The 24,352-nt window shown below is 44.0% G+C and overlaps 1 protein-coding gene across 2 annotated transcripts in view; it reads left to right on the top strand.

Annotated features, from left to right (window-relative positions):
* Positions 1–19,458, top strand: part of RBM28 (RNA binding motif protein 28) — a 32,017-nt gene extending 12,559 nt beyond the window's left edge. The window contains exons 10-20 of one of the 2 annotated variants that reach the window (XM_043872769.1): positions 1,112–1,221; positions 3,796–3,869; positions 4,894–5,029; positions 6,019–6,083; positions 7,881–8,039; positions 11,285–11,434; positions 11,752–11,826; positions 14,205–14,461; positions 15,018–15,117; positions 17,599–17,750; positions 18,592–19,458. In XM_043872769.1, the coding sequence (XP_043728704.1) occupies positions 1,112–1,221; positions 3,796–3,869; positions 4,894–5,029; positions 6,019–6,083; positions 7,881–8,039; positions 11,285–11,434; positions 11,752–11,826; positions 14,205–14,461; positions 15,018–15,117; positions 17,599–17,733 (1,261 nt within the window). In that variant the 3' untranslated portion in view covers positions 17,734–17,750; positions 18,592–19,458. Of the gene's footprint in view, positions 1–1,111; positions 1,222–3,795; positions 3,870–4,893; positions 5,030–6,018; positions 6,084–7,880; positions 8,040–11,284; positions 11,435–11,751; positions 11,827–14,204; positions 14,462–15,017; positions 15,118–17,598 lie in introns of both variants that reach the window. The other variant, XM_043872768.1, reaches the window with a different exon arrangement.
* Positions 19,459–24,352: the final 4,894 nt, after the last annotated feature.

Genomic DNA, 24,352 nt, shown 5'->3' with positions numbered 1-24,352 from the left:
TTTTTAATTTAAAGAGAACTTAGGTAAGTAAAGGGATGGAAGAGAGAAGGCTATGAACACGATGAGGCAAATTAGAAGCAATAATGTAGCTAGGATGTGTCTTATTGCAGAAAATCTTTTTTATCTTGGTTGCTTAATAAGATAAAACTGTTTATGGAGCTGTTAATTGAGCAAAAGAGAAGTAAAATTATAGATATTTATTTGGGATTCTTTTTCTTGCCCCTGGAAGGCTGTGCATAACTTGGTTAGGAATCTTTACACTGTGTTGAAATTTAGTAGAACAAAATCTCCTTCCAACATTTTTAATCCCATCAAGGGAAATAGTAGTTTTCTTTCTCTCTCTTTTTTTTTTTTGTACATAGCTAATAAACTTTACCATGTTTGGTTTTGAGTTACTATTTTGAAGGATTTTCTGACTTTTGTGAAATTTTAACTGAAACCTAGATTTCATAGGAGTACAGAGGAGACATTGAGAGACGTTTGACTTCTCATTTGCTGTCAGTCTTTTGGTTGTAAGGGAAACTAATTTTGGCCAATTTAAGTGAAAAACCTGGTTTGTTGGATGAACATTAGGGTAGCTCACAGAATCAGAGTTGTCAAAGAGCAAACCTCAAGAAGGGACCTTTGTTGTGGAAGACTGTGTGATCCTTTCTCTGAAGACACTCATTCTTGTTTTATCCCTTGTAAGGTATAACATGTATTCTGTAAAGTATGTGTACAACCCAGTGACATTTTTCATATATATAGCCACAGATATACATATACCTTTATATGTGGAGATACATATATATGTTACAGAACATTTTCAGCTCCCCACACTGCTGTTTTGAGGTGAATCTGTATCTACAACTTCTGGTCTTTGTATATGTGTGTTCAAGTTTTATATTCCTGGGAGAGAGAATCTGATTAACAGAGGAGGGTCAGTCGGTAATGGCCGATGGGCACAGTCATACATCGGTGGCCTGGCTAGTGGGGGTATCCTTGGTGCTATCCTTCGGGAGGGTAGTTCCAAGGAACCACTTCAGATGATGTCTGGCTCACTCACCTTGTACTGGAACACAGGGTCTCACTTTTGTAATTACCTCTCTTGTGACCTGATTGTCCTCCATAGAAACCTGTCCTTCGATTCAGAGGAAGAAGACCTTGGGGAGCTCCTGCAGCAATTTGGAGATCTTAAATATGTCCGTATCGTCTTGCATCCAGACACAGAACATTCTAAAGGTATCTGCTGTCATCTGGTCAGGCCCAAAAGGATTGAGACCACTGTCATGGGCACTGACTAGGTTACATGAGAGCATAAAGTGTGCCACTCTGAGGGGTCCACCATCTTCCAGGTTTCTGTGATCCGTAGAAGCTCCAAGGACATTCTGAGGTTGTCTTCCAGTGATGTCAAACTCAGCATCTGTCATGGTGCTGCCAGCCATAATTTTGTCTAAGCTTTTTAAGCTCTTGCTTATTTACTTTAGGGTAATGAATTCCATTTGTTGTTCTTTGAATTTCAAATGTGATAGCATCTCATGGGTATTAATCATTCCACAGTGCTTGAAATTACTGAGATATTTTTCAGTTGCTTTTGTTAGTGAGGGAAGCTGATGGAAACTTTGTTGCAATGCCAGCAGTCAAAAGGAAAAGCAGAAGTGCTGCCTTAGTGGTGGTGCTGGTTTTTTTTTCCCCTAAGCTATTTCTTTTGAGCTTAAAGGTTGACCACTCCTCATTCTGATATACTGTTGTTAGATAAGCATCTTTTCAGCCCATTCATAATCTTTGATTTTATCAAGTGCAGTTGTTCTGTTAAAGCAGTGACTTTTTAATTCATTCTGGTCCTTGATCCCTTTGAGATCTAGCAAGAACTCTGAACCCTATCCTCATAAAAATGCCATTTCTGAGTGTTTTGGAGCTCTCTGGAGTCTATCTATGGATTAATTACCTCCATTCTAAATCTTCTTATTTTCCAGTTTGATGAAACCTGATCATTTTTAGTTTTTATATAGCTATAGAAGATGTAAAATGAGGTATTATAATGGAAAAAAGACTAAACTGCTTTCTGGAGGTTAGGGGTCTAATCCCAGCTAAATCACCAGCTGGGTGATTTTTTGGCACCCGTTTAACTACTGTGGGCTTTCGTTCCTTATCTGTAAAATGAGTGGGTTCAACTACAGTAATCACTTAAGGTGCCTTTAGCTCTGATACTCAATCATACTTCTTGGACCTTCTCCATTTTTATTTTTCTGAAAATGGGCAACTAGAATTGCATAGAATGTTGCAAGTACTGTCCGATACTGCTTGACTCTGATCATCTCTTTTATCTGTTTCTGAGTGCCCTGATGTATTGGGTTGACATTTTTAGAATGGAGTCTGTGGTTGAATTGCTCAGTCTCTTTCTTGGTCTGTTAATGTTAGCTGAGAGTTAATGGTTTTAATAAGCATAGTTTGCTTTTTTTCCCCCCATGATACATTGTCTTTCCCTAGCTCATATTAGATTTTCCTGGTACTTTTTCTGCCTACTCACACAGCCTTGGCCACCTCCTACCCCTCATTCCTGTCAGCTGCTATTTTACTGCCTGGAAGGGCTAAGTATTATCTGAAGACTTTTAGGGAAGTGTTAAAACTGACCCAGTAGTTACCCTGGAAATTCCCATGATAACATTCTTACCCATTCAGAGAGAAGAACCCACCTTATTTTCCTCATATTAAACTTCTTTCTGTATTACTTGTTGCTTCCTATTGAGTATCTACTAATGGTGGACGTTATGGTAGGTGCTTTGGATGTAGAAACAGCCAACAAACATGGGCTTTCTTCCTGAGACGTTCAAGTCTTTTGGGGAAGATGCTCCCTGACATTCATAATAGAAATGGGAGTGGAGGATGGCTGGGGTAGAGTGCGGGGGCAGGGGAGGGATGTGGGGGTGCTTAGCTCTGCCTGCAGGAGGCAGGAAAGACCTCACTAGATGTGGCCTTTGGGTTGGCCTGCCACGGGTGTCTTTGCAGTTAGTTGGCTGCCATTCATTCTTAGAGGTGCTAAAGGTCCGTGTCCCAGTAGCTCTAGGAAATAGGGCACTGCCTTCCTCTGTGAGGGAAGAATTAAGGTTTATAGGAATGCTAACAAAGTATTATGGAACTTTTTTTTTTTTTAGTTTACTGTAAAGTGAACTTTTTTTTTCCTTATAAAAGCTGCTTTTTATCAAAAGCAAAAGATTTGGATAGTTGATAGGCCCTGCCTCTAACCAGTGAAAGGTATGACTGTGGAAATTCTATAGCAGGAGTCAAAAGTTGAGCTCATGACTTTGCAGTTCACCAGTATATTCATGGGATAGAGGCCAGGGACTTTTAATCCAGGAATTGGACCTGCCCTCATCTGATGCCTCCTAAGTGATTCTGATGACAGATCTGTAGTTTGAGGCTTAAGTGGTTGCTGCTGCTGCTGCTTTTTTTTTTTTTTTTGTCCTCTAACAAGCACGTAGAAAGTGATACTGAAACATTAGGCTGGAATTTCTCTAGTATTTCTTGTGGCTATTTCTCATTGCGTGAGATGGTGCGACTAAAGTTTCTAAGAAGCATTAGAAAAGATGAAGGAAGTAATGATAAAATTTCATCATGAGCAGGTGTGCTGTCTTGCCTGTCTTGAACCCCTGGTGCTGGACACAGTGCTTTTTAGTAAGTTTCATTGTACTTAACAAAAGGATGCTACCACCCCTTCCACTTCATGTCCGGCTGCCGCCATGCATAGTATTGTCTTTGGCTTCCAGGTGGGCCATGGGAGTTTGGGATCTCACTTAGTTTTATCTCTCTGTGCAGGCTGTGCGTTTGCCCAGTTCATGACTCAAGAAGCAGCCCAGAAATGTCTTGAAGCTGCTTTTCCAGAGGCCGAGGTAAGGAAGACATTTCCTTTACTCTGTAACTTAGGTGTTAGTAGCTCCCAGGGGCAACAGCTGATATTTCCACAAAACTTTATTATTATTATTGTCAATGATATAAAAATAATAAAGCTATGACTTATTGAACATATAACATGTGTTAGGACTTCGCTGGTGTCTCAGATGGTAAAGAATCTGCCTACAATGTGGGAAACCTGGGTTCGATCCGTGGGTGGGGAAAAGCCCCTGGATGAGGGCATGGCAACCCAGTGCAGTACTCTTGCCTGGAGAACCCCATGGACAGAGGAGCCTGGTGGGCTACTGTCCATGGGGTCTCAGAGAGTCGGACACGACTGAGCGACTGAGAACAGCACAGTGTGTGTGAGGCACTGAGCGTTACATGCATGACCTTGTTTAATCCTCACATCAGCCCTATAGTTGTTTGTAAGGTAAGTAATGATATCATTATCCTTTATAGGTGAGGAAGCAGGTATAATAATCTATATTATGGATCAGTTTCTGTATGTCAGTCTCTATCCTAGGCTGATGGCGTGAAGGACTGGGACAAGAAGGGATTAAGGCCATCTGTGAAGTGGAGTAAATGTTTGAGAGAGAAAGTGTGTAGGTGATAGAGAATTTTTCTGTGTATTCTATAACCAAGTATAAATTGTTTTGAGCTAAGTTATCGTGTATTGCCATTGTCTCTTAAATTCTCATGAGTAGAGTTATAACTACCATTTCATTAGCTTTCTTTAGCATACTAAAAATTTGCCTATTTACAGATCGTTTTTCTTAATTTGGTCCTACTTTGGGACTAATCAACTCCTTGAAAACAAATGAACATGTGGCCTTTGAACAGCTGTGCTAAATACTGTTCGGCTCAGTGATCCACTTGTATGCAGCTGGCCTGAGACATCCTAGCGGCGGGGGTCCACACCATAGTGGGGGTTTGCTGTTTTCCCTTTCCTTGGTGCTCCTTCTCAGGTGCTTAGTTTCTACTCATCATGAATTTTAAGAGAGAGGTCGCAATCTGTTTCAGGGTGGTGGACTTAAACTGGATGGCCGGCAGCTTAAGGTTGACTTGGCAGTGACCCGTGATGAGGCTGCAAAACTCCGGACAAAGAAGGTGAAGAAGCCGACTGGGACCCGTAACCTCTATCTGGCCCGAGAAGGCTGTGAGTAGTGGCAGGGAGAGGGGAACCAGGATTTGGAGTAGCTGGCCACTTGCCATGAGAGCGACCGGACAGTAGTATGTTTGGAGCATGTTTCAAATTAAAAATCCTGCATCCTCTTTAACTGTGGTATATTATTATTTTTCCACTTTAGCAGATGTAGCTTTCTGTTAGAAAGCCTTCACTCAGTTCACGGAGTAGCCAGTCCCCATTCTCCTTTCTGACTGACTGACTGCCTTTAGACCTTTTCATCAGAAGATTATCAGGGCAAAGAGGGAGGAAAAACCCAAATTACCTTTGTCCCTTGTCATAATTTCTGATGGCTTTTCTGAAGGAGTTAAAAATTATGACTAAAATAACTCTTTTGGACTACTCATGGATTTTAAATATGCACTGAGTACCTTTCCCTTAGTGTCAGAAAGATAATCAGAAATTAGCTTTAATTAAGACAAAAGAGAGAATTCCTTCCTTTGGGTCACATAGTATTGCCACCTGCTGCACCTTACCGCCCAAACTAGCAAATGGGAGGCCTTTAACCTTTGAGACTGGGCCCTGTGTTACAGTGTGGCTGTTCTCTTGGTTGGCCTATCTCGCCGCTTAGCAATGGCTCCCAAATACATGAGCAGGGAGATTTCCAAGGACAGGTCATAGGTAGAGCATATTGGCATTCCAGATGCCTAAAATGTACTTATTTCCAGAACTTCCTTTAGGCCTTCCCATCTGACTTTGGGCACAGCATGAAATTTTTTGAAGGGAAGGAAGAAGAGGAACAAAATCACAAAATGTTCAGAGTTTTAGTCCTTGAGAGCAGCTCATAGACAAGAACTTAGCCCTGTAGCCTATTTCTGGACCTACCCAGATACCACTGTGTCCTGGCCAGCATAGTCCTCTGGGCCCTCTTCAGAGAGCTTGCATCATTCACATCACATTCCTCTTATTGCTCAGTGAAAATTCCCTTGCTGATGTCTTGGCCTTTTTCCCTCTTTCTGCAGTGATTCGTGCTGGGACGAAGGCTGCAGAGGGTGTGAGTGCTGCTGATATGGCCAAGAGAGAACGAGTGAGTAGATTAGGCACCAGCTTCAGGTTCTGCAGGACTTAATATAAATCGATAAATAATAATACTAAAGGTGCTCATCGAAGAGCCAAGCAAGTATCCGTCACAGGCGCTACTTACACTGTTGTTAGAAAACAGGTGTACGGGTGGAACAGCCACTAACCCGACGTTACACATAATATCTTGTCAACACACGTACTGGGTCTTATTCTTTGTTTTCGTAATGCCCAACAGTATGTGTTTGCCAGATAGTATGCTTCTAGATCATGAAGTAGACACTTAGAGGCTCAGGCTATATATAGTTAGATGGCAGTATAAATGCAGAATAACATGAGAAAGGAAGGTCATTGTGGGCTAGAGTAAACAGGGAGGGAAGTGTGGATGTGAGTCTTGGAAGGGAGAGATAAGATGTATTTTGGTGGAGGGAGGGTGGTACCTCCAGATTGTGAAATCATTTTAGGAAAACCCCATATTATGGGATTTCTAGTGATAACTGATACTGTTGAGTTCCTTTGCTGCTTGGCCATCTTTGTTCCAATAATTTTTACTTTTGCCCTTGTTGCTTACTTTCACAAAACTAAGCCAGCCTAGAAGGGTAAAGATGCATGATCACTAATAGCATTAGCTCTGGAACCTGGAAGTGCAAAAGCTGATGGACAGAGATGAGAATATAGTGACAGCCGGAGGCAGCGTGTCTTTTCTGTGTGCAGGTCCTAGACTAGTGTCCTCGACAGTTTTTGGTAGTGAACATCTGGAGATCATGGTATGTGGGGGGCATTGGATGCCCTTTTCTGATCACAATGCGATAGTGACACATTTAATTCTCCTTAAGGTGATTTCCTAGCAAAAGGCTCACTAGATTATATGCATTATAGTTAAACAGCAGACACAGCTTTTCCTGGGAGTAAAATTGCACTGTTGAATTTAACATGATAACCCTTCAAATAGCCCTTTTAATATTCGTTTCCAGGGTATTTATTTTGTGAGTTGCTGTAATGGTACCTTTACCAAATAAGAAGTGGCAAAAATGAAACTTGATAAAAGTTTAACTTTTTTCTATCAACTATATGTCAATAAAAATCAAGATATATAAAAACCTTAAAAAAAACAAAACAAAAAAAACCTTTTTTCTACTGAGCTGCTTTTAAGAAACAAGTCAGGAGAAGGTGGTCACCCTTTCACTTTAGAGATAGGTTGTCCTGGGGCCAGTGCTTTTTGCAACATGGGTGAGGCTCTGGAAACTATTTCTATTGACGTTTCTTTGCCTCAAGGTGGCAGAGTTGAGACAAGACAGTATTCTGTCACATATTCTTTAAGTAAATCCATTTCCTTTTGGAAGGACTAAATAATGTTTGAATTGATGGATAGGTAAGGACTTGGCATAGATGTTAACTACAGTATTATTTATTATTTGCTCTGGGCCAGATTTGAGCTTGGGATTTTATGCATATTGCCTTATTTCAGCCTCACATCAGTACTGAAAAATCGGTATTATATTTTGATCTGCAGTTCTACCCTGTAGGTGAAATTATTGAGGCTTAAAAAGTGTTACGTAACTTCTCGAATTCAGCCCGACTCCAGAGCCCATGATCTTATCACCCACCCACCCTCTTGCCTCCTCGAACCTTTCTTTCCCTGTGTGCTGGGCATCATCAAAAGGCTGCAGTGTGGGTGATTTCCCATATTTTTTCTAGATGTGTGGTTACTGGATTGGGGTCATGGTTCTTTTCCTGTTGGAGAATTATGTGTCTGTATCTTTAAAGGGTGGATTGTACTGTTAACAATTCGTTGTTCTTTCAGTTCGAGCTGCTGAAGCATCAGAAACTCAAGGACCAAAATATCTTTGTCTCCCGGACCAGGCTGTGCTTGCACAATCTCCCAAAGGCCGTGGATGACAAGCAGCTCAGAAAGCTGCTGCTGAATGCCACCAGAGGGGAGAAGGCGGTGCGCATCAAGGAGGTGAGAGTTGGCCCTTCCCACTCAGGACTTCGGCGCTCATCCTGGGTCAGAGCGCATGTTTAGTTCAGGCTGTGGTCCTAGTGGGTTTCCCTGGTGGCTCAGCAGTAAAGAATCCACCTGCGTTGCAGGAGACATGGGAGACGCAGGTTCAATCCCTGGATCAGGAAGATCCCCTGGAGGAGGACATGGCAATCCACTCTTATTCTTGCCTGGGATATCCCATGGGTGGGGGAGCTTGGCGGGCTACAGTCCAGGGCGTCGCAAAGAGTTGGACACAACGGACATGACTGAGCATGCACGCCCATCGTGCTAGTAGACTGACAGGTTTTCTTTTGGGCTCATTGTCAGCAGACAAGACTGAGTTTGGTGATTTTTATGGTTTGTGGGGGTTTAAAAAACTTTTTTTCCTCTTGTAAGAACTGTTTTTCACATCTGACCAAATTGCAGCAGAATGTGCAGAAGTATCTGTGCTCATGACTTAATTTAGCAAGCATTTATTGGACACCCGCTGCATTCTCAGCATTATACCAGGTGCTGTAATGTTAGTTTTCTTGCAGAGAAAATAATCCATGTCCTCTGCTCTTTAGAGGAGCATTTCACTGCCATTTAGGCTCTTGCACTGTAGGAAGTTCTCGGTGCCCTGTGGTGAGCACGGGGAATCACTCGGGTCTTCAGCAGCTGTGTTAGACAAACTCTGAATTCACACCAGGACTTCCTCAGGCTCTGTGTGACTACAGAAACCTCTGTCCTGCCCCCACGGCACCCCCGCACTCCTGTTGTGGCATTTATTACCACACTGTCCTGTGATTGTTCGTCAGTCGTTCGTCAGTCATTTCTCCCAACCACACTGAGCTCTCTGAGAGCAGGTGTCATCTCATTGTTCCCAGTGGTTGGCGTAGTACCTGGCACATAGTCATCTCTTGGTCAGTGTTTATTGAATAAGTAGCATAGCTAGTATGATGAATCTGCTTTGCTCTGATTCATCACCGTAAACTATTTTCCTACTCCTGGAAATCCTCTTCAAAACGTATGATATTGCCATTCGGAGAATTATAGGAGAGAATGTGAACATAGCTGACGCCACTCTTGGTAAAACCATTCAAAGAGTTACTGTCATGGGAGTCAGTTGTGTAATTTCTCATCAGCATCTGCAGTGCTTAGTAAGAGTCTGCGTATCTAACACCTGTCATCGCTTAGGGACATGTATGTGTGTTTAACAGGATTTGCATTATATTGAATTTTCTCTTTAAATCTTTTGTATGTGTAAGTATAGTGTTTCAGCTAAGATAGTAAGCTTTTTGGAGATAAGAGCCTCATTTTATGCTTTTCTTGTTTTAAATGAATACCTAATCATTTTACTATACACTGAAAGCTAACAACATTGTAAATCAACTATACTTCAATAAAAATTTTTTAAAAAGCAAGAAAAATCAGTTATATTTCTTTTGAAATACAATCCAAATTTCTTAATCACTAAGAAAACTAAGGAAAAAAAGAGTATCAAGACACAGTTTCTATGGCTCTGTTATAAAACATGCCAGATGAGCCACAGGTTAATACAATGTAAATATTCATCTCAAAAATAAAAACAACCTACCAGTAGTGCCAAGAGATGGAATATTTAGTAACATCCCCATGGAGGATATTTCCACATTGTTTTGAGTGTAGAGTTTTAATGTTTCGCTAAGGTGTGTCTTCATCACATGCCACTTCATTGACGCTGTGCTCAGCCAGTCTGCCGTCTGCGGTGGGCCAGTATCTCTTGATGGCTCCTCCTCTGGCTATGGGTGGTAATCACTTCACCTGCTCAGTCCTGTCCTGACTCAGTTCTTTCATTCTTCTGCTTTGTTCAAAAGACTGTCAGCTTCTTTGCCTTGGGCATCACAGTCACAACTCTGAAGGTCCAGAATAAATCCAGATCCAGGTGGGTAAATTCTCAAACTGGCAAAAGCTGCTATTTTTATGTAGGTTGCTAAATAGCCATGGTCCTGCCGGGTGTGCACTGACTCCGTCATCACCTGCTCCCAGAAAATGGACTAGAGGCCTTTGGAATGGTCTCACCACCCACCTTGGCTCTGAGCTTGAAGTGGAGGGTGCTGTGCCATGCTGCATCGAGGCGAAGCCCTGGCCGGGCCTGGGCGAGGCAGCTGAGGAGACGAGCGCTGTGCAGCCTGTCCGGCTGCCTGTAGGCTTTTCTCGATTTCCCTGCAGTACATGGCACCGTTCTAGGCACACAGTAGATACTGGACACATACCAAATGCGGCGTCCACATGTCCCCGATACCTAGACTTCTCCATTTCCTGACAACCACGGCTTCCTGGGAGTAAAACCTGGGAGTAAATGATCAGTTTTCCCAAAATACCCTACCATTCCTCGGTGCCCCAAGATGCCTGGTACAGCTTAAAGTTTTAGGAGAAAATCATGCCAGAGGAGATCTGAGCTCTGAGCAAATACAGCTGAAGCTTCTCCCTGTATTTCTGAGGCTGTTGGTCAGGGTCTTCCTCATGCCTGAACTTTCTTATCTATCAGGGCTTCATCCTTCCCTTCTTCAGTAATATCTCTTCTGAGTGGTTTCTTCAGTAGGAGACTTGCAGACAGCACTTTAGGCTTGGTGCTGACTTATACAATCCCAAGTACCGTGTATCTCTCAGCTCATATGTGCTGTCATGTCAGCAGTTAGCCGTTAAAATTCTTCCTTGGGAAGTTTATCTACTTGCTTATTTGGAGGTGTGTGTGCTGCTGCTGCTGCTAAGTCGCGTCAGTTGTGTCCAACTCTGTGCAACCCCATAGATGGCAGCCCACCAGGCTCCCCCATCCCTGGGATTCTCCAGGCAAGAACACTGGAGTGGGTTGCCATTTCCTTCTCCAATGCATGAAAGTGAAAAGTGAAGGTGAAGTCGCTCAGTCGTGTCCAACTCTTAGCGACCCCATGGACCGCAGCCTACCAGACTCCTCCGTCCATGGGATTTTCCAGGCAAGAGTACTGGAGCGGGTTGCCATTGCCTTCTCCAGAGGTCTGTGTGGATGTCTGTAAACCCTTAGAAAGCAATAAAATACCTATTTAATGTGTATTGTGCTCTCAGTAGGTATATTCTAATAAAACAGACATTCATAAGTGTTACTCCAGTAAAACTCTTGTGATGGTGATATAGATGAAGACTGTTTCAATAACCTGATTTCTTGTTGAAGCTGTTAAAGATCTTTATCCTCTAACTACTGATTCTTTTCCTCACTCTACTGGTAGTGTCGGGTGATGCGAGACCTGAAGGGAGCTTATGGGAAAGTTAAGGGTCAGTCCTTGGGCTACGCCTTTGCAGAGTTCCAGGAGCACGAGCATGCCCTGGCAGCCCTACGCCACATCAACAACAATCCGGAGATCTTCGGGCCTCAGAAAGTGAGCCTTGTCCTGTGGGGGGAATCTGCCCTCCGGGGGCCATATGGGAAGCCCTCTGACACTTGTGTGATGGGTAAGAGTGGCAAGGCCTTGGAGAAGTGAGCGGTGATTCAGGTGATGAGATGATTGGAGGGAACTCTAAATTGGGTAGTCTGCTTGCAGAACCGGCCCCTTGCCCTTCAAGTAGAGGGAAGTGAGCATCACCTTCTGACTTGCAAGCAAGAGGGTAGTGGGGGTGGGGGTGACGAGCATCTCAACTCATTGCCTGCAGAGATTAAGAAATCAAATGAATGACAATCTGTCTCCTACTGCTGCAGAGACCAATAGTGGAGTTCTCTTTGGAAGATCGAAGGAAGCTTAAAGTCAAGGAACTAAGGATCCAGCGCAGCCAGGTACAGAATTGAAATTTTTTTCTTTTCTCTTTGTTTTTTTAATTGTGGTAATATATGCATCACATAAACTCTACTGTTTGTAAGCATACAGTTCAATTTTTTTTTCAGACCATATTTAAGCTCTTGTTTTGTTCAGTTGTGGTTCTAGTCCCTTAAATTAGGTCTCTGCCTTGCAAGGTTCGTGGTTACCCTTTCCTCTTAGTTTCCTAGAACTCTGCAGGCCGTCTCTTTTCTGCTGGCCGGGCTGGGGATAGCTCCACAGAAGGAAAGGGACAGGAGAACCAGCCCGATACTGTTACTGGTCAGCAGTGCTTGGTGCTGGTACATGTCAAAATTAACAGCCAAGGTTAAGTTGTACATTACCTGTAGATTTCAGCTGTCTTTTTTTTCATCTTGTGTGCTCCAGAAGTGTGATGCCTGGTAGTTTTAGTACTGTTTCTAGTCTAGTGTAATATAGAGGAGCTCTGGGAACAGGAAGACTCCTGTTCAAACTCAGGCTCTGCCCCTTTCTGAGTTCCTTGGCAAGTTACGACCCCTCTCAGCTTCAGCTTCTAGTTTATAAAAATAGGTGTAATATCATCTGCGTTTAACATGTGTAAGTTGTCTCACAGGCTACACAGTCAGTACTCATTCTCTTGTCCATCATGCCACAGGACATAGAAGGCCAGGTTATTCTTGATATCATAACTCTTACAGATCGCATCGATACTGTACCTTAACTTGCATATATACCAAACATTTGCTGTGTTCTGGGTCTTTATGGTGTATATCATGAGCTTGACCCATAGAAGAGGAGTTTCAGTGATTCATCCCATGACCCTAGGTTGAAAAAACCTGGGTTCTGCTTATTATTCAAGGCAGCTTTGTTATTGTAGTTATAGAATTATTTAATGCCTCAATCAGAGGTGATTCTGTAACTTCTGGCTTTAAAAAAAAATTCAGGTGGCCTTATTTGTTATCTGCACTTATGTACATACCCATCTTTCTGTGCCCCTTTCCCCTGACTCAGGGATACATCTACTCAGTTTCCATACTCATATTCCCCAAGTAGCATTTCCCCACCTCTCTCAAAAGAGATCAGACTTTATTACTTGTGCTTTCATGATCTTCCTTAGACTCTTTTTTAGTTTTTTACTTGGTTTATATATCTTTTCTCCACTGGGCTGCGAGTCCTAAAAAGTAGACACTTCATTCTTTCATCTGTACCTTTACCACTTAGAGACTGGCTCATAAGAGGCATAAATTAATAATAGATCTTTGTTCTCCCACTGTGCCTATTTAGATTTCTGAGGTGAAAAGGACAGAATAACATTCTTATTACTGCATTGATTTCACATGAATCTTCTTTGTCTTCCCCCACTTGTGCAAAATAAATATGCAACATACTTATGTCTTCCTTCTCATGTCTTTTCCTTATCTTCATTTCATTTATTTTTTTCTCTAAGGTTCTTCCTTTTTTTTAATGTGAATTTGAGTTTCTAACCTATCATTTTATCTCTCTTAATAAATTCATTTAGTATTTCTTGTGATGCAGGTCTACCAGTGATACATTTCCTTAATTTTTTTTTGGAGGTGGGTAGGTGCCTCACCAACTGGCTTGCAGGATCCTAGTTCCCTGATCAGGAATCAACCTAGGGCCCTGGCGGTGAGAGCACCAAGTTCTAACTATTGGGCCCCAGGGAATCCCCAGATTTCTTTAATTTTTGTTTGTCTGGGAAAGTTTTGTTTTTCCTTTACTTTTGAAGGATAATTACATGGATACTGAACTCTAGGTTGGTGATTCCCCTGCCCCACACACATACTTTAAACACTTTATTCTGTTTTCTTCTTGCTTACATGGTTTCTGAAGGGAAATCCAGTGTAATCTTAACTTTGTTCCTCTGTGGGTAACGAGTTTTCCCCACCTCTGGGGAAAGATTTTTCTCCTTGATTTCTTGCAATTTGATATGATATGCCTAGATGTACATTTTTTTTTTATCCTGTTTGGTGTTTGTCTGAGCTTCCTGAATCTGTGGTTTAGTGTCTGCTGTTAAGTTTGAAAATCTTCAACTCTCATTACTTCAGATATTTCTTCTCATTCCCATTACACCTTTGCCCCATGCTGCTGGGCCTTTCTTGTTTGTTTTCTGCTGGCTTTTGAGTTTGGGGCGTACCTACACTTTCCCCTCATTTCTGCATGGTTGTTTTGTGTCCCCTACCCAGTACCCCTCTGTTATGATGTCAGGGCCTGTGAACTATTTGTGTTCACTTTCTTAAAGTCTCTAACTATTTGGGGGAAGAATTCCCCTTCTCTCACCAAACTCAGTCCTCTTCTGCTGAGTGTTTCCAGTGAATAAATCTCACCTAGTAACCAAGTAGCATTCTTTTGTCTTCTGCAGCAAAAAGTGAAATCCAAGCCGGGAACTGGTGAGCCCCAGCAGGTACCACCAGAGCCTGGGAAAAAGCAGCAACAGAAAGCAGCTCAGAGCCACATGCAGGAGCAAAGCCAGGCCTCCATGCAGCGGAAGGGGCCGGCGGGCTCTGTCTCGTGGGCAGGGTTCCAGACCCAGGCTGAAGTGGAGCACGTGGAGCTGCCTGATGGGAAGAAGAGAAGAAAGGTCCTGGCGCTCCCTTCACACCGAGGCCCCAAAATCAGGTGAGAAGTGGGACGGCTTCTCAGAGGGTTTGTCTTACTTCACCATTTTTCCTCTTTGAGGCTTTTGTGTGGATAAAAGGGGTGCTGGTTGCGCCAGTCCCACAAGCAGTATCTCTGTGCCGGCAGAGTCACTCTTGGACCAAATGGAGGCCAGAACAGGACTGGCCTCGGGCGCCTCAGCAGAGCCTTCCAGGGTGGGCTCTCATGCCGTTTTTCTCCTCCTTGAAGTGCTTCCTCTTGTCTTGATGGCTGTCTCTGAGGCCCACCTACTTGAGGTTTCTGTCTGGAACAACAGATTAATGCTGTCAACAAAAATCAATCTTTATGAAATTTTTGTTAAGTAAACAATGGTTTTTGAAAGTCCCTTGAGGTTTTTAAGCCAAAGCAAAAGACAAGTATACAAATGTTGAGCCCTAGGACATTTTGTTGCCTTGATTTCTCAGGGGCTTAGAAAGAGCCAGTATAAGAGGAGACATTTTATCTTTTGGGCTGAGAAAACCTCAGGAGTGCCAATTAGAGGAAGAACTCAGGGTGACACTTGACCATGTTGTTTCAGGTTGCGGGACAAAGGCAAAATGAAGCCTCTCCCTCCCAAGAAGCCAAAGCCCCAGACAAACCACCAGAAGCAAGAGAAGCAGAAATTATCTTCCAAGCAGGTAAGTTCTGTACGCCCTGAGGCTTTGGTATGGCACAGCTCTGCCAGGGTCGGCAGCTACTTGAGCCTTGATTAGTTAAGCAAAGGAAAAGGCTTCTTCTAGATTGCAGTTATGTACAGGGCTGCAGATGTGGAGGTACACAGTCCTAAAAGTAGGGAGAAGAATACAATGAACCCCATGTATTTGTCACTCTGCTTCAACAATTATCTTGTTTTACCTATGCACCCCCCACCCCATCCTATGGGTATATTACAGTGAACTCTACCTCACTTGTAGATGTATCCCATGTAGAAGTGAGGTATATTGCACAGAAAAATATCTCAGGATTCATCTCCAGCTGATCAGGCTTTAAACACACATATGGTGGCTCAGATGGTAAAGAATCTGCCTGCAGGGTGGGAGACCCGGGTTTGGTCCCTGGGTTGGGAAGATCCCCCTGGAGAAGGGAATGGCTATCCACTCCAGTCTTCTTGCCTGGAGAATTCCACGGACAGCAGAAGCCTGGCAGGCTGCAGTCCATGGGGTCACAAAGATTGGGACACGACTGAGCGACTAACACTTGCTTTCACTTTAAACACACATGTACACAGACACATGTTATGCCATCATCACATCTAATGAAATTAATAAGAAACCCTTACTAGCTAATATATGGCCCATATTAAAACATTCCCAGTTACCTCAAAAATACATATTTTTAAGTTGGTTCGTATAAATTGGGTTCCAAACAAAAAGCTGGGATCTTACTTCCTCAGCCAGGGATTGAAGCAGTGCCGCAGCAGTGAAAGTGTCCAGTCCTGACCGCTGGACCACCAGGGACTTGCCTGTACTTGGTTTTTAAATCTCTTAAATCTTTTTTCCCGTATAATATCCAGTCTTCCTTACTACACCCTTTTTTCCATGCCATTAATTTGCTGGATCAGCCAGGTCCTTGGCCTTTTAGAATATATTACCTTTTAAATTTAGCTGCTTTCTTCCTTGTTGCTGTCATTTAACTTGTTCCTGTAATACCCCATGTTGCTTACAAACGACGTTAGACCCAGAGCCTTGATTGGAGTTGGGTTCAGTTTTCTTGGTGAGAGTCTCTCATAGGTGGTGCTGCACACTTTCTGTTGTGTTGTACCATAAGGTGCGTAGTGTCTGCTTGCCTCATTTTTTTTTTTTTTTTTTTTTACTTTTTGTTTTGTATTGGATTATAGCCGATTAACACTGTTGTGATAGTTTTAGGTGGACAGCAAAGGGACTCGGCCCTACATATACATGTATCCATTGTATACATGGATCCAGGCTGCCACATAACATTGAGCAGAGTTCCCTGTGCAATGCAGTAGGACCTTGTTGGTTATCCATTTTAAACAATACTACAAAGTGTGCGTGTCAGTCCACACTCCCTAACTGCCCCGTCGCCCCCTTCTTCCTCCCTTGGTTCCCCCATTTCTAGTGATGCTCTGATTCATCAGTAGCCTTAGAGATTGTCTGCTTCACCCCTCCATTTGTAAAGTCTCAGCACCCATTGATGATTGCTGTTTATTTAGATCTGTATTCAGTGCGAGTTGCAGAATGGTAATTTCTTAATTTTATCAACCCTTATGTGTTTTTTAAGAAAAATTCTAGAAAAAAGAGCCTTCCTTTATCAACTGTTTGGTTACCATGGAATACCATTTGTGTAGGGAAAGCAAGGTAATTGCTTGAGTTTTTTTTTTCTTTTTATCAGTTCCTAGAGTAATGAGTTGTTGCCCTACCAGCCCTCTCTGAGAAAGTAAGGTTTTTGTAGCATTGTGAATTCCTGAGTTTCTGTGTACTTGACATGTTTCAGCCAGATGCAGTCACTATTCTGTCCCATCTGAGGCCAGCAGAAGCCCCTTCAGGTTGACTCCTGAGTCCTGACATAACCTTGCCTGTGCTGGTGTCCTTGCTTCTAACACTGGGATGTCCCCACTTATCTATTACTTTATCAGTCCTGGCATTAGCTTCCAAGGGGCCCTGGCTCTTTTTAGTAGAAAGTGGTGGTCATACGTTCTTTATCACTTGAGGTCAAATTTTCTTTTTTCCTTGCCTAGTCCCTTTATTTTAAGGGTACAAGATGCATTTGCTTTCTCATCCTACTCAAGAAATCTGTGTCTCTGGGAAGCCTCTGACCCAGCTGACTATCTTATGGAGGTCTCTTTGAAGCCCTGTAATCCTTGGTGAAGGAAAGGGCAAGCGAGACCATCCAGACTCGAGGCTGACTCATCCTTGAGGAGATCTGTGTGAGCATTTGAGAGTTGGAGTGGGAGCGGTATTTTAGTGGGGCCCTTCTCTTAGGCATTCCTGGTCTGTTTTCTCACCGATGGACAATCGTTTTGGGATCACTCCCTAGAAGTCCCTCATGTGGTGGACAAGATCTCTGAACCTAACTTTCTCCCTTGGCTGGCCTGAGGGTAAGGTAATGCTTAATGCTTGAAACTGATTATCTTATGTTTCCTTTCCTTTCATTTGTAGGTACCTAGAAAAAAAGCTAAAGGAAATAAGACGGAAGTTCGCTTCAACCAGCTGGTGGAACAATATAAGCAGAAATTATTGGGACCTTCTAAAGGAGCTCCTCTTGCAAAGCGGAGCAAATGGTTTGACAGTTGATGATGCTAGAAGACTGGGTAAGGAACTGGATTGTGTGCATCTTGGTAATGCTTCCTCCCCCCGCCACTTGTCACTTACTGAGGGAAGAAGCCCCCTGAGAGCACCGCCACTTCGGGATGTGAACGTTTGGACTTTGGTTCCTCCTGTGCATGGTTAGCTAACCACAAAGAGGAATATCAGAAAAACATGTGACGCTTCTTACATATTCTGAGTGAAGTTGTGTCTATTAATTCTTAACCCATTTTAATTGTTGTTTCTCAAATGGAAGCAATTATAAAAAGCATTCTTGACTGCCAAAGTTTTAAGATGTATATTTTGTTAAGTGTCTTATCTAAATGAGACAATTTGTGGCTTTTTAAATAACAGACTCTCATTTGTAATATATGTGACTCCTTTATTATAATTTATAAATGTCTTTAATATTCCCAGCTCTCATTCAGTCATATAGGCTTACATACTGTAGGAATTAAGAAAGAGCAGAGAAAAATGATTTCCAACCTAATCTCTGAGGGTGGGAGAAACTTGGAAAGTAACTGAGGGCATGGGGCCTGGCCAGGAGCAGCGCTTGATAATTGTCTGCCAAGTGAGTGGGGAGTAGCTGGTAGTTAACTTGAAGTCAGTTTGCAGTGGCCCACAGACACCAGCCTGGCTGGTGCTAGCCTGCATTTCCTGTCTTCCAGCACCACCTCTTGAGGGCTCAGAGACATAGTGGGTAGTGAAGAGAGCAGTGAGCAGGAGGCCAGAGAAAGAGTTGGAAATAAAGCACAGAGTTCTTAGTTCCCCAGTCCAGTCCTGTGCTATAAGAGATGCTTTTTTCAGAACCATTGCTGATGTAGGGATATCACTATTTCATTGCAGTATCTTGGGAAACCCTGAATGCTCAGAAATGCTCGTAACTGGCTTAATGATGGATAAAAGAGAGACCATGAAAGTGCTGAAAGCTCTTGGAGAGAACTCTGTTTCCAGAGTTACCTTGAGACCGTGTGACCGGGGAATCTGAAACGTCCAGGCAGCAGCTTGTCAGCCCACCAACCCTAGGATGGCCTGTATTCTGTGGGCGGAGTTAGACCTGTTATTAAGGGTGTGTTAATACATAGAATATCCACAGCCTGTCTGTCCTCTCCTCTGTTTTCCCTTGTCCAACTCTCTGCCCACCAGACAGTTTTTCCCCTGTTGTCCAAATATCTATAAATTAACCTTTAAAAATAATCTTAACATTTAGGATAGAGAACAGTTGGTGTTCATTCAGATAGCTTTGCCAGATTTTCTCAGATCCAGATGTTTCTCCTGACAGGTTTAGCAACCCAGTATGTTTAAAAACATCATTCAGTTGCCCAAAAAGTTCTTTAAAAAGTTCTAGGGTGAGTCATCCACTTTCTCAACACCCAGATTCCTTGTGTGACATCCTCCTCGGGGGCACGTTACCACTGGTTATCTGGGCAGCATCTTATGCTTGCCTTGGGGATTTTAATGCAAGGAGGATTGTGCCCACTTCTTCACTTCAGAGCCTGATGTTTCATGAAATGGAATTTTCTGAATTAAACATGAAAGTGGACTTGTATGGACTCCTTGGTTCAAAAACAACATCAAGACAAACATTTCATTTAACATCCAAGACTAAAGGCTGTCAGTCAGGACTGTCAAGAGTCAGTAGATTTTCTGGCTCGATTATACAGCAGCTTGACTCAGAGATCCTTCTCTTAAATAAAGAGTCTTAAGATTGTGTACTGGCTGTTTCTTTGCTTTTTTTTTTTTTAATAAGGGGGTGGTGTAAGTGGGAGACTCAGTTGATGTGAAGACTCCGCTTTGATCCACAATGTACAAGTCCCTTCCTCTAGACTTCGCCTGCGGCAAGGATTCTGCCTCCACTGTCTTGAAGTGAGGTTTGCAACTCCCTCTGTTACAAAGTCAGGGCATGTGACGTTGTTCTTGGAAATACTTCCAAATGTCCTCTGGTGTGTTTTCGTCTTGAAAAGAGGCTTTTCAACTAAAAATTCAGAGTACAGAACCTCAAGGCTCCAGAGAGCTCCTTCTCACCATGTTTGACCTTCAGTCATCTGAGGAAGCAGGAGGTCACATACGCCTCTGTGAGTGCTGACCACTCAGAATCTTCGGTTCACAGGCCCTCTGGCTGACCCATATAGCTAGTTCATTGCTTAATATTCCTGTCACCCGCTTTTTGAGAAGTGACTGACAGGCTTCTGCCAATTTTGTCGTGTATCTGGCGACGCTGCCCACCCAACTTGGAAAGTTCCTGAGACTCTTCCATGGACTGCTCCATCATGGCAGTAGCCACATCATCAGACTGAGGATGCCAAGGTAAGATTGCATTTCCGTTTATCTCAGGTGATGCTCAACTGTGCTTCCCCTCACTCAGTTCGCACTGGTGCTTAGCAACCAGGATAAGGTTGCTTTGTTACCTTTGGGCAGAGTAAAAAGTTCCAGACCTCCCTTTGCCCACGGTTGACTAATTTAGAAGTTACACAGATGCACTGTTTTATTTTGGTTCTTTTGTTCTTGTCCTGATGCCTCTTCCTCTCCAGGATTAATTGCGGAGTCCAAGACTGCTCATTGATTGGGATGTTATTCAGTGGCCCGGCGGTGGATGAGTTATAGGCACATCTACAGTGACTTTGGCTTTTGATTCTGAACTGGTGTTTGGCTGCAGACGGGCTTCTGTGTTTGTGGAGTAATATACTGGGAAGAATGTGAAGGACAGACTGACTCGAGCTCGGTAACCAGTTCTGAGAAGGAAACTGCAGAGTCACCAGAATAACCTTTTGGACCACCCCCAAATGGAGCATCTTGATGGATGGTAAATCCAATTTTCTTCCGGCTTGTCCACGCCGCCCAGAGCCTGCTGCCTTTTGTCAGACATAAGACTTCACTGCTGCAGAGTTGTCCCAGGATCTCCTTCCTGGCCTTTTGACAGAAGGGAAATCCTTTTTGTCCTTGAGGGCAGGGACTATATTTTACACTTTTCTATATACCCTGCAATACTTAACAATGATTTACTCATAGTAGGAATTCGTTTAATTCCATTGAACTCCCTGGAACAGAAGGCCATCTGTTCCAGGGTTTAGCAGGGTTTGTGAAGGACAGCAGAGTCATTTCCTGGGGTGATGTATGTGAAAGGGATCCAAAATACAAAGTGATAGAAAAAGAATAATAAACTGTTGGTCACAGTCCCTTGAGCATGCCACCTGTGTTCTCTTTGCTGTCCCTTGTCTATGCCAATTTGTCCCTCTCTACTCATATCCACCATTTCTCCCTGGGAACTTCATCCAGCTCAGGGCACTGCAGTCCCTTCCCTGGTCCCTGCCACTTTCTGGTTGGTGTCCTACTCTTTCTTCGGTATATGCAAATAGCTTACTTGTCATTTCTTTGGGTCTGACCTCCCTGAGTAGACTGAACCCATGATGGCAATCCCAGCCCCAGGGCATGGCCGATGGTGCCCTCAGTGATTGCTAATAAGGATGATGAAGATAAGGGGTACAGCAGTCACCTGCTGGAGTGACCTCTCCCCAGCTTGTCATTTAAAGTATTTCCTTTCTTCTTTCTAGTTTAGCCTTGTTCCTCATAGTAGGTGCTCAGCTAATGTCAGTTCCTATCTCTCATTTTCATCTTCCCTGCACTACTGTCTGAGCCTCAGTCCACCAGCAACTTCCCTCAGATGTTGCTTAATCTGCCTTGTGGCCGGCGCCCATCCCATTCCTGTCCCCCTCTGTGTGAGGGACTCCCAGCCTTTGTGTACAAGGCTGTACATTAAAGGCCGTGTGCAGAAACCCTATTAAGAAGCTGATTCTCAAGTGTCACCGTCTCACTCTCAACCTCACTATTTTCTCCTCTTATTTTCCTCTGTCCTGGGTCTGCCACTCCATCGTATGCATGCATTTTTCAACCAAAAGATACTCAGGTGCCGGGCTTTTGATGAGGTTTTCCCCTTGGAAGCTACTGCAGGATAGATGCTTTCTATTTTAACCTGTGTTGGGGAAGACCCTATCGTGGCAGTTGGCACCTCCAATGGAGGAAGAAGTCTAGAACATTGTTCCTATATTACCTGCAATGAGAGGATTTAAGTGTACCCTTCTTATAAGATAGTGTAATATTGTGATTTATAATTTGAAATATATATTTGGTCTTCGTCCCGGTTCATGGAACAGAGGTCCTAAAATTCTTGGAGCTTCCTGTGCAGGCAACAGTAGAGGTGTCTTGTTATAAGGTGACTTTTGGAAAGTCCCTAAAGATGCCAGTGGAGCCAACCCAGCGATCAGAGGGTTGGAATTTTCAGGCCTCACCTCCCATCTCCCATGAGGGGAAATGGGCTGAAGATTCAGTCATCAATGGCCGGTCAATCACGCCTCTTTGAGGAAGCCTCCATAAAAACCTGGAAGAACAAGGTTCTGAGGACTTCTGGGTTGATGAACATGTGAAAGGAGATCTGGGGAGGGTGGCTCACTTGGAGAGGGCATGGAAGCCCCCTGCCCCTTCTTAACGCTTTGTCCTGTGCATCTCTTCCATCTGGCTGTTCCTGAGTTACATCCTCTTATGATTAACTGGTAATCTAGTTTCTCTGGGTTCTGTGAGCTACTCTAGCAAATTAGGAGGGGGTCACTGGAACCTCCGATTGGTCAGAAGCACAGGTAACATCCTGAATGTGTGATTGGTTTCTGGATTTGGGGGTGGGGAGCAGTCTTAGGGGACTGGGCCTTTAACCTGCGGGATCTGATGCTATCTCCAAGTAGATACTGTCAGAATTCGGTTAGAATGTAGGACACGCAGCTGGTGTTGGAGAATTGCTTAGTGTGGGGAAAAACACACACTTTGGAGTTGGATGCAAAATTGTAGTTAGAATTATAGACAATGTTCTTTTAAAAGTACCCCAACAAATACCATTCCTCCAGGAGTGCAGTGGCCATCAATTGCTGGAGTATGTGTACTTGTCCTGCCCTCACGATACCGCTGCTGCAGGGCCCTAGGGGGCAAAGTAGGCCTGTATCTTTAGAGGTGGGTAACGCCACAAAGCAAGCTCCGGGAGATGGTGAAGGACAGGGAGGCCTGGCGTGCTGCAGTCCATGGGGTCGCAAAGAGTTGGGCACGACTGAACAACAACAATGCCACAAAGGAAAGGAAGAACAACTCTGAGGCAGAGTGCTCGGGCTCCTCTCAAGCCAGCAGGGTCAACTCTGGTGTAACTCCCTTGTTACATCAGACCCCAGACCCACCTTGTGTGTTAGGCAGACCAGAGAGCACCGTCTCTTTCAGAGATGGCAAATTGAGGCCCTAACTGGGATGCGAGCCCAGATCATCTGACACCCAGGCCAGTGCTCTGTCCTCCTCTGATCTTTGCTGCCACCCAACCTGCTCCGCCCCCTCTCAGGGCCTCCATGTCCCCCTTTGCATAAAAGAGAGTTTCTTGAAGGAACGAGGACTTCCCTTGTCTTGGCTGTCACCAGCTGTGGGAGGATGTGGCCCAGAAGAGCCCGTGACTGTTGAGAGGGGCGGGGCCACAGCCACACGGGCCTCTGGATCAAAATAGTGGAGTGTAGGCAAAGGCAGGGCTGAGGGGTGGCCAGTCAACTTCATCCTGGGGCTCCAGGCTTTCTTGGGGCCATCCACCCCATGGGAGTGTGCAGATGAAACCCTAGGGAGAAGTAATGGGCGTGATGGTGGGCCCCTCCACCCCTCTTGGCTTGAAGCTTTTCTAATGGGGAAGATGCCATGAAGAAAAACATCTCGTTTTTTGGTCCAAGCCAAACAGCAGGTGGGACCTTAGTTCCCTGACCTGGGATCCAACCCGTGCCCCCTGCTGCAGTGGAAGCATGGAGTCTAAACCACTGGAATGCCAGAGAAGTCCAACAAAAACAATCACAACATTTTTTTCTTTTTTGCCTGCACCACTTGACACATAGGATCTTAGTTCCCCCATCAGGGACTGAATCCACGCTCTCTGCAATGGATGCACAGGGTCTTAACCAGTAGACCACCAGGGAAGTCCACATTGCATTTCTCATTTCCCTTCCTGGCCCTTCCCAGGCAGGGTGAGGACAGCCCAGTCATTTGACAATAGATGAAGCTTGCCTGAGGGAAGGTGGTCTGTCTGTGACAGGCATTTAATTCAGTTTGCAGCATTGTGATCATGGCCGCCTTGGTGGCTGCTGGGTTTGGGCATTGCTCCTCTCTCATGAAGACTGGCTGGGCAGGGCTTTTGTATCACTCATCTCAGGTGATCTTCACAACAATCCTGGCTTGGATTCCCGGGGTGATTGTTCCCATTCCCGTCTCACAGCTGACGGAGACAGAATGACGCTGTCTAGGAACCCTTGGCAGCTGAGACAGGACCAGAGCAGGTCTCTGACCTGGCCCAGGACTCTGTCTCTGGGGACTCTAAAAGGAACTTTTATTTGAAAATACTTTTTCCTGGGCACACCATGTGTTTTTAGGGTAAAAAAAAATGGTTTTCTCTTTTTCAAATTACATGATAAGAGAAGGAAGGACTTTTTCATCGTCACACGTTCTTTGGAAGCAGTGAACAGTTTAAAGTCCTTTGCTTCCCAGCTCCTTTCCCCCAACCCCAGGGCAATAGACAACAGTCTTCACATCTTTCTGTAGTTGTTTT

Source organism: Cervus elaphus, chromosome 18 (genome assembly GCF_910594005.1).
Source record: "Cervus elaphus chromosome 18, mCerEla1.1, whole genome shotgun sequence".
Lineage (NCBI taxonomy): Eukaryota > Metazoa > Chordata > Mammalia > Artiodactyla > Cervidae > Cervus > Cervus elaphus.
This window is presented reverse-complemented; position numbering and strand designations above follow the sequence as displayed.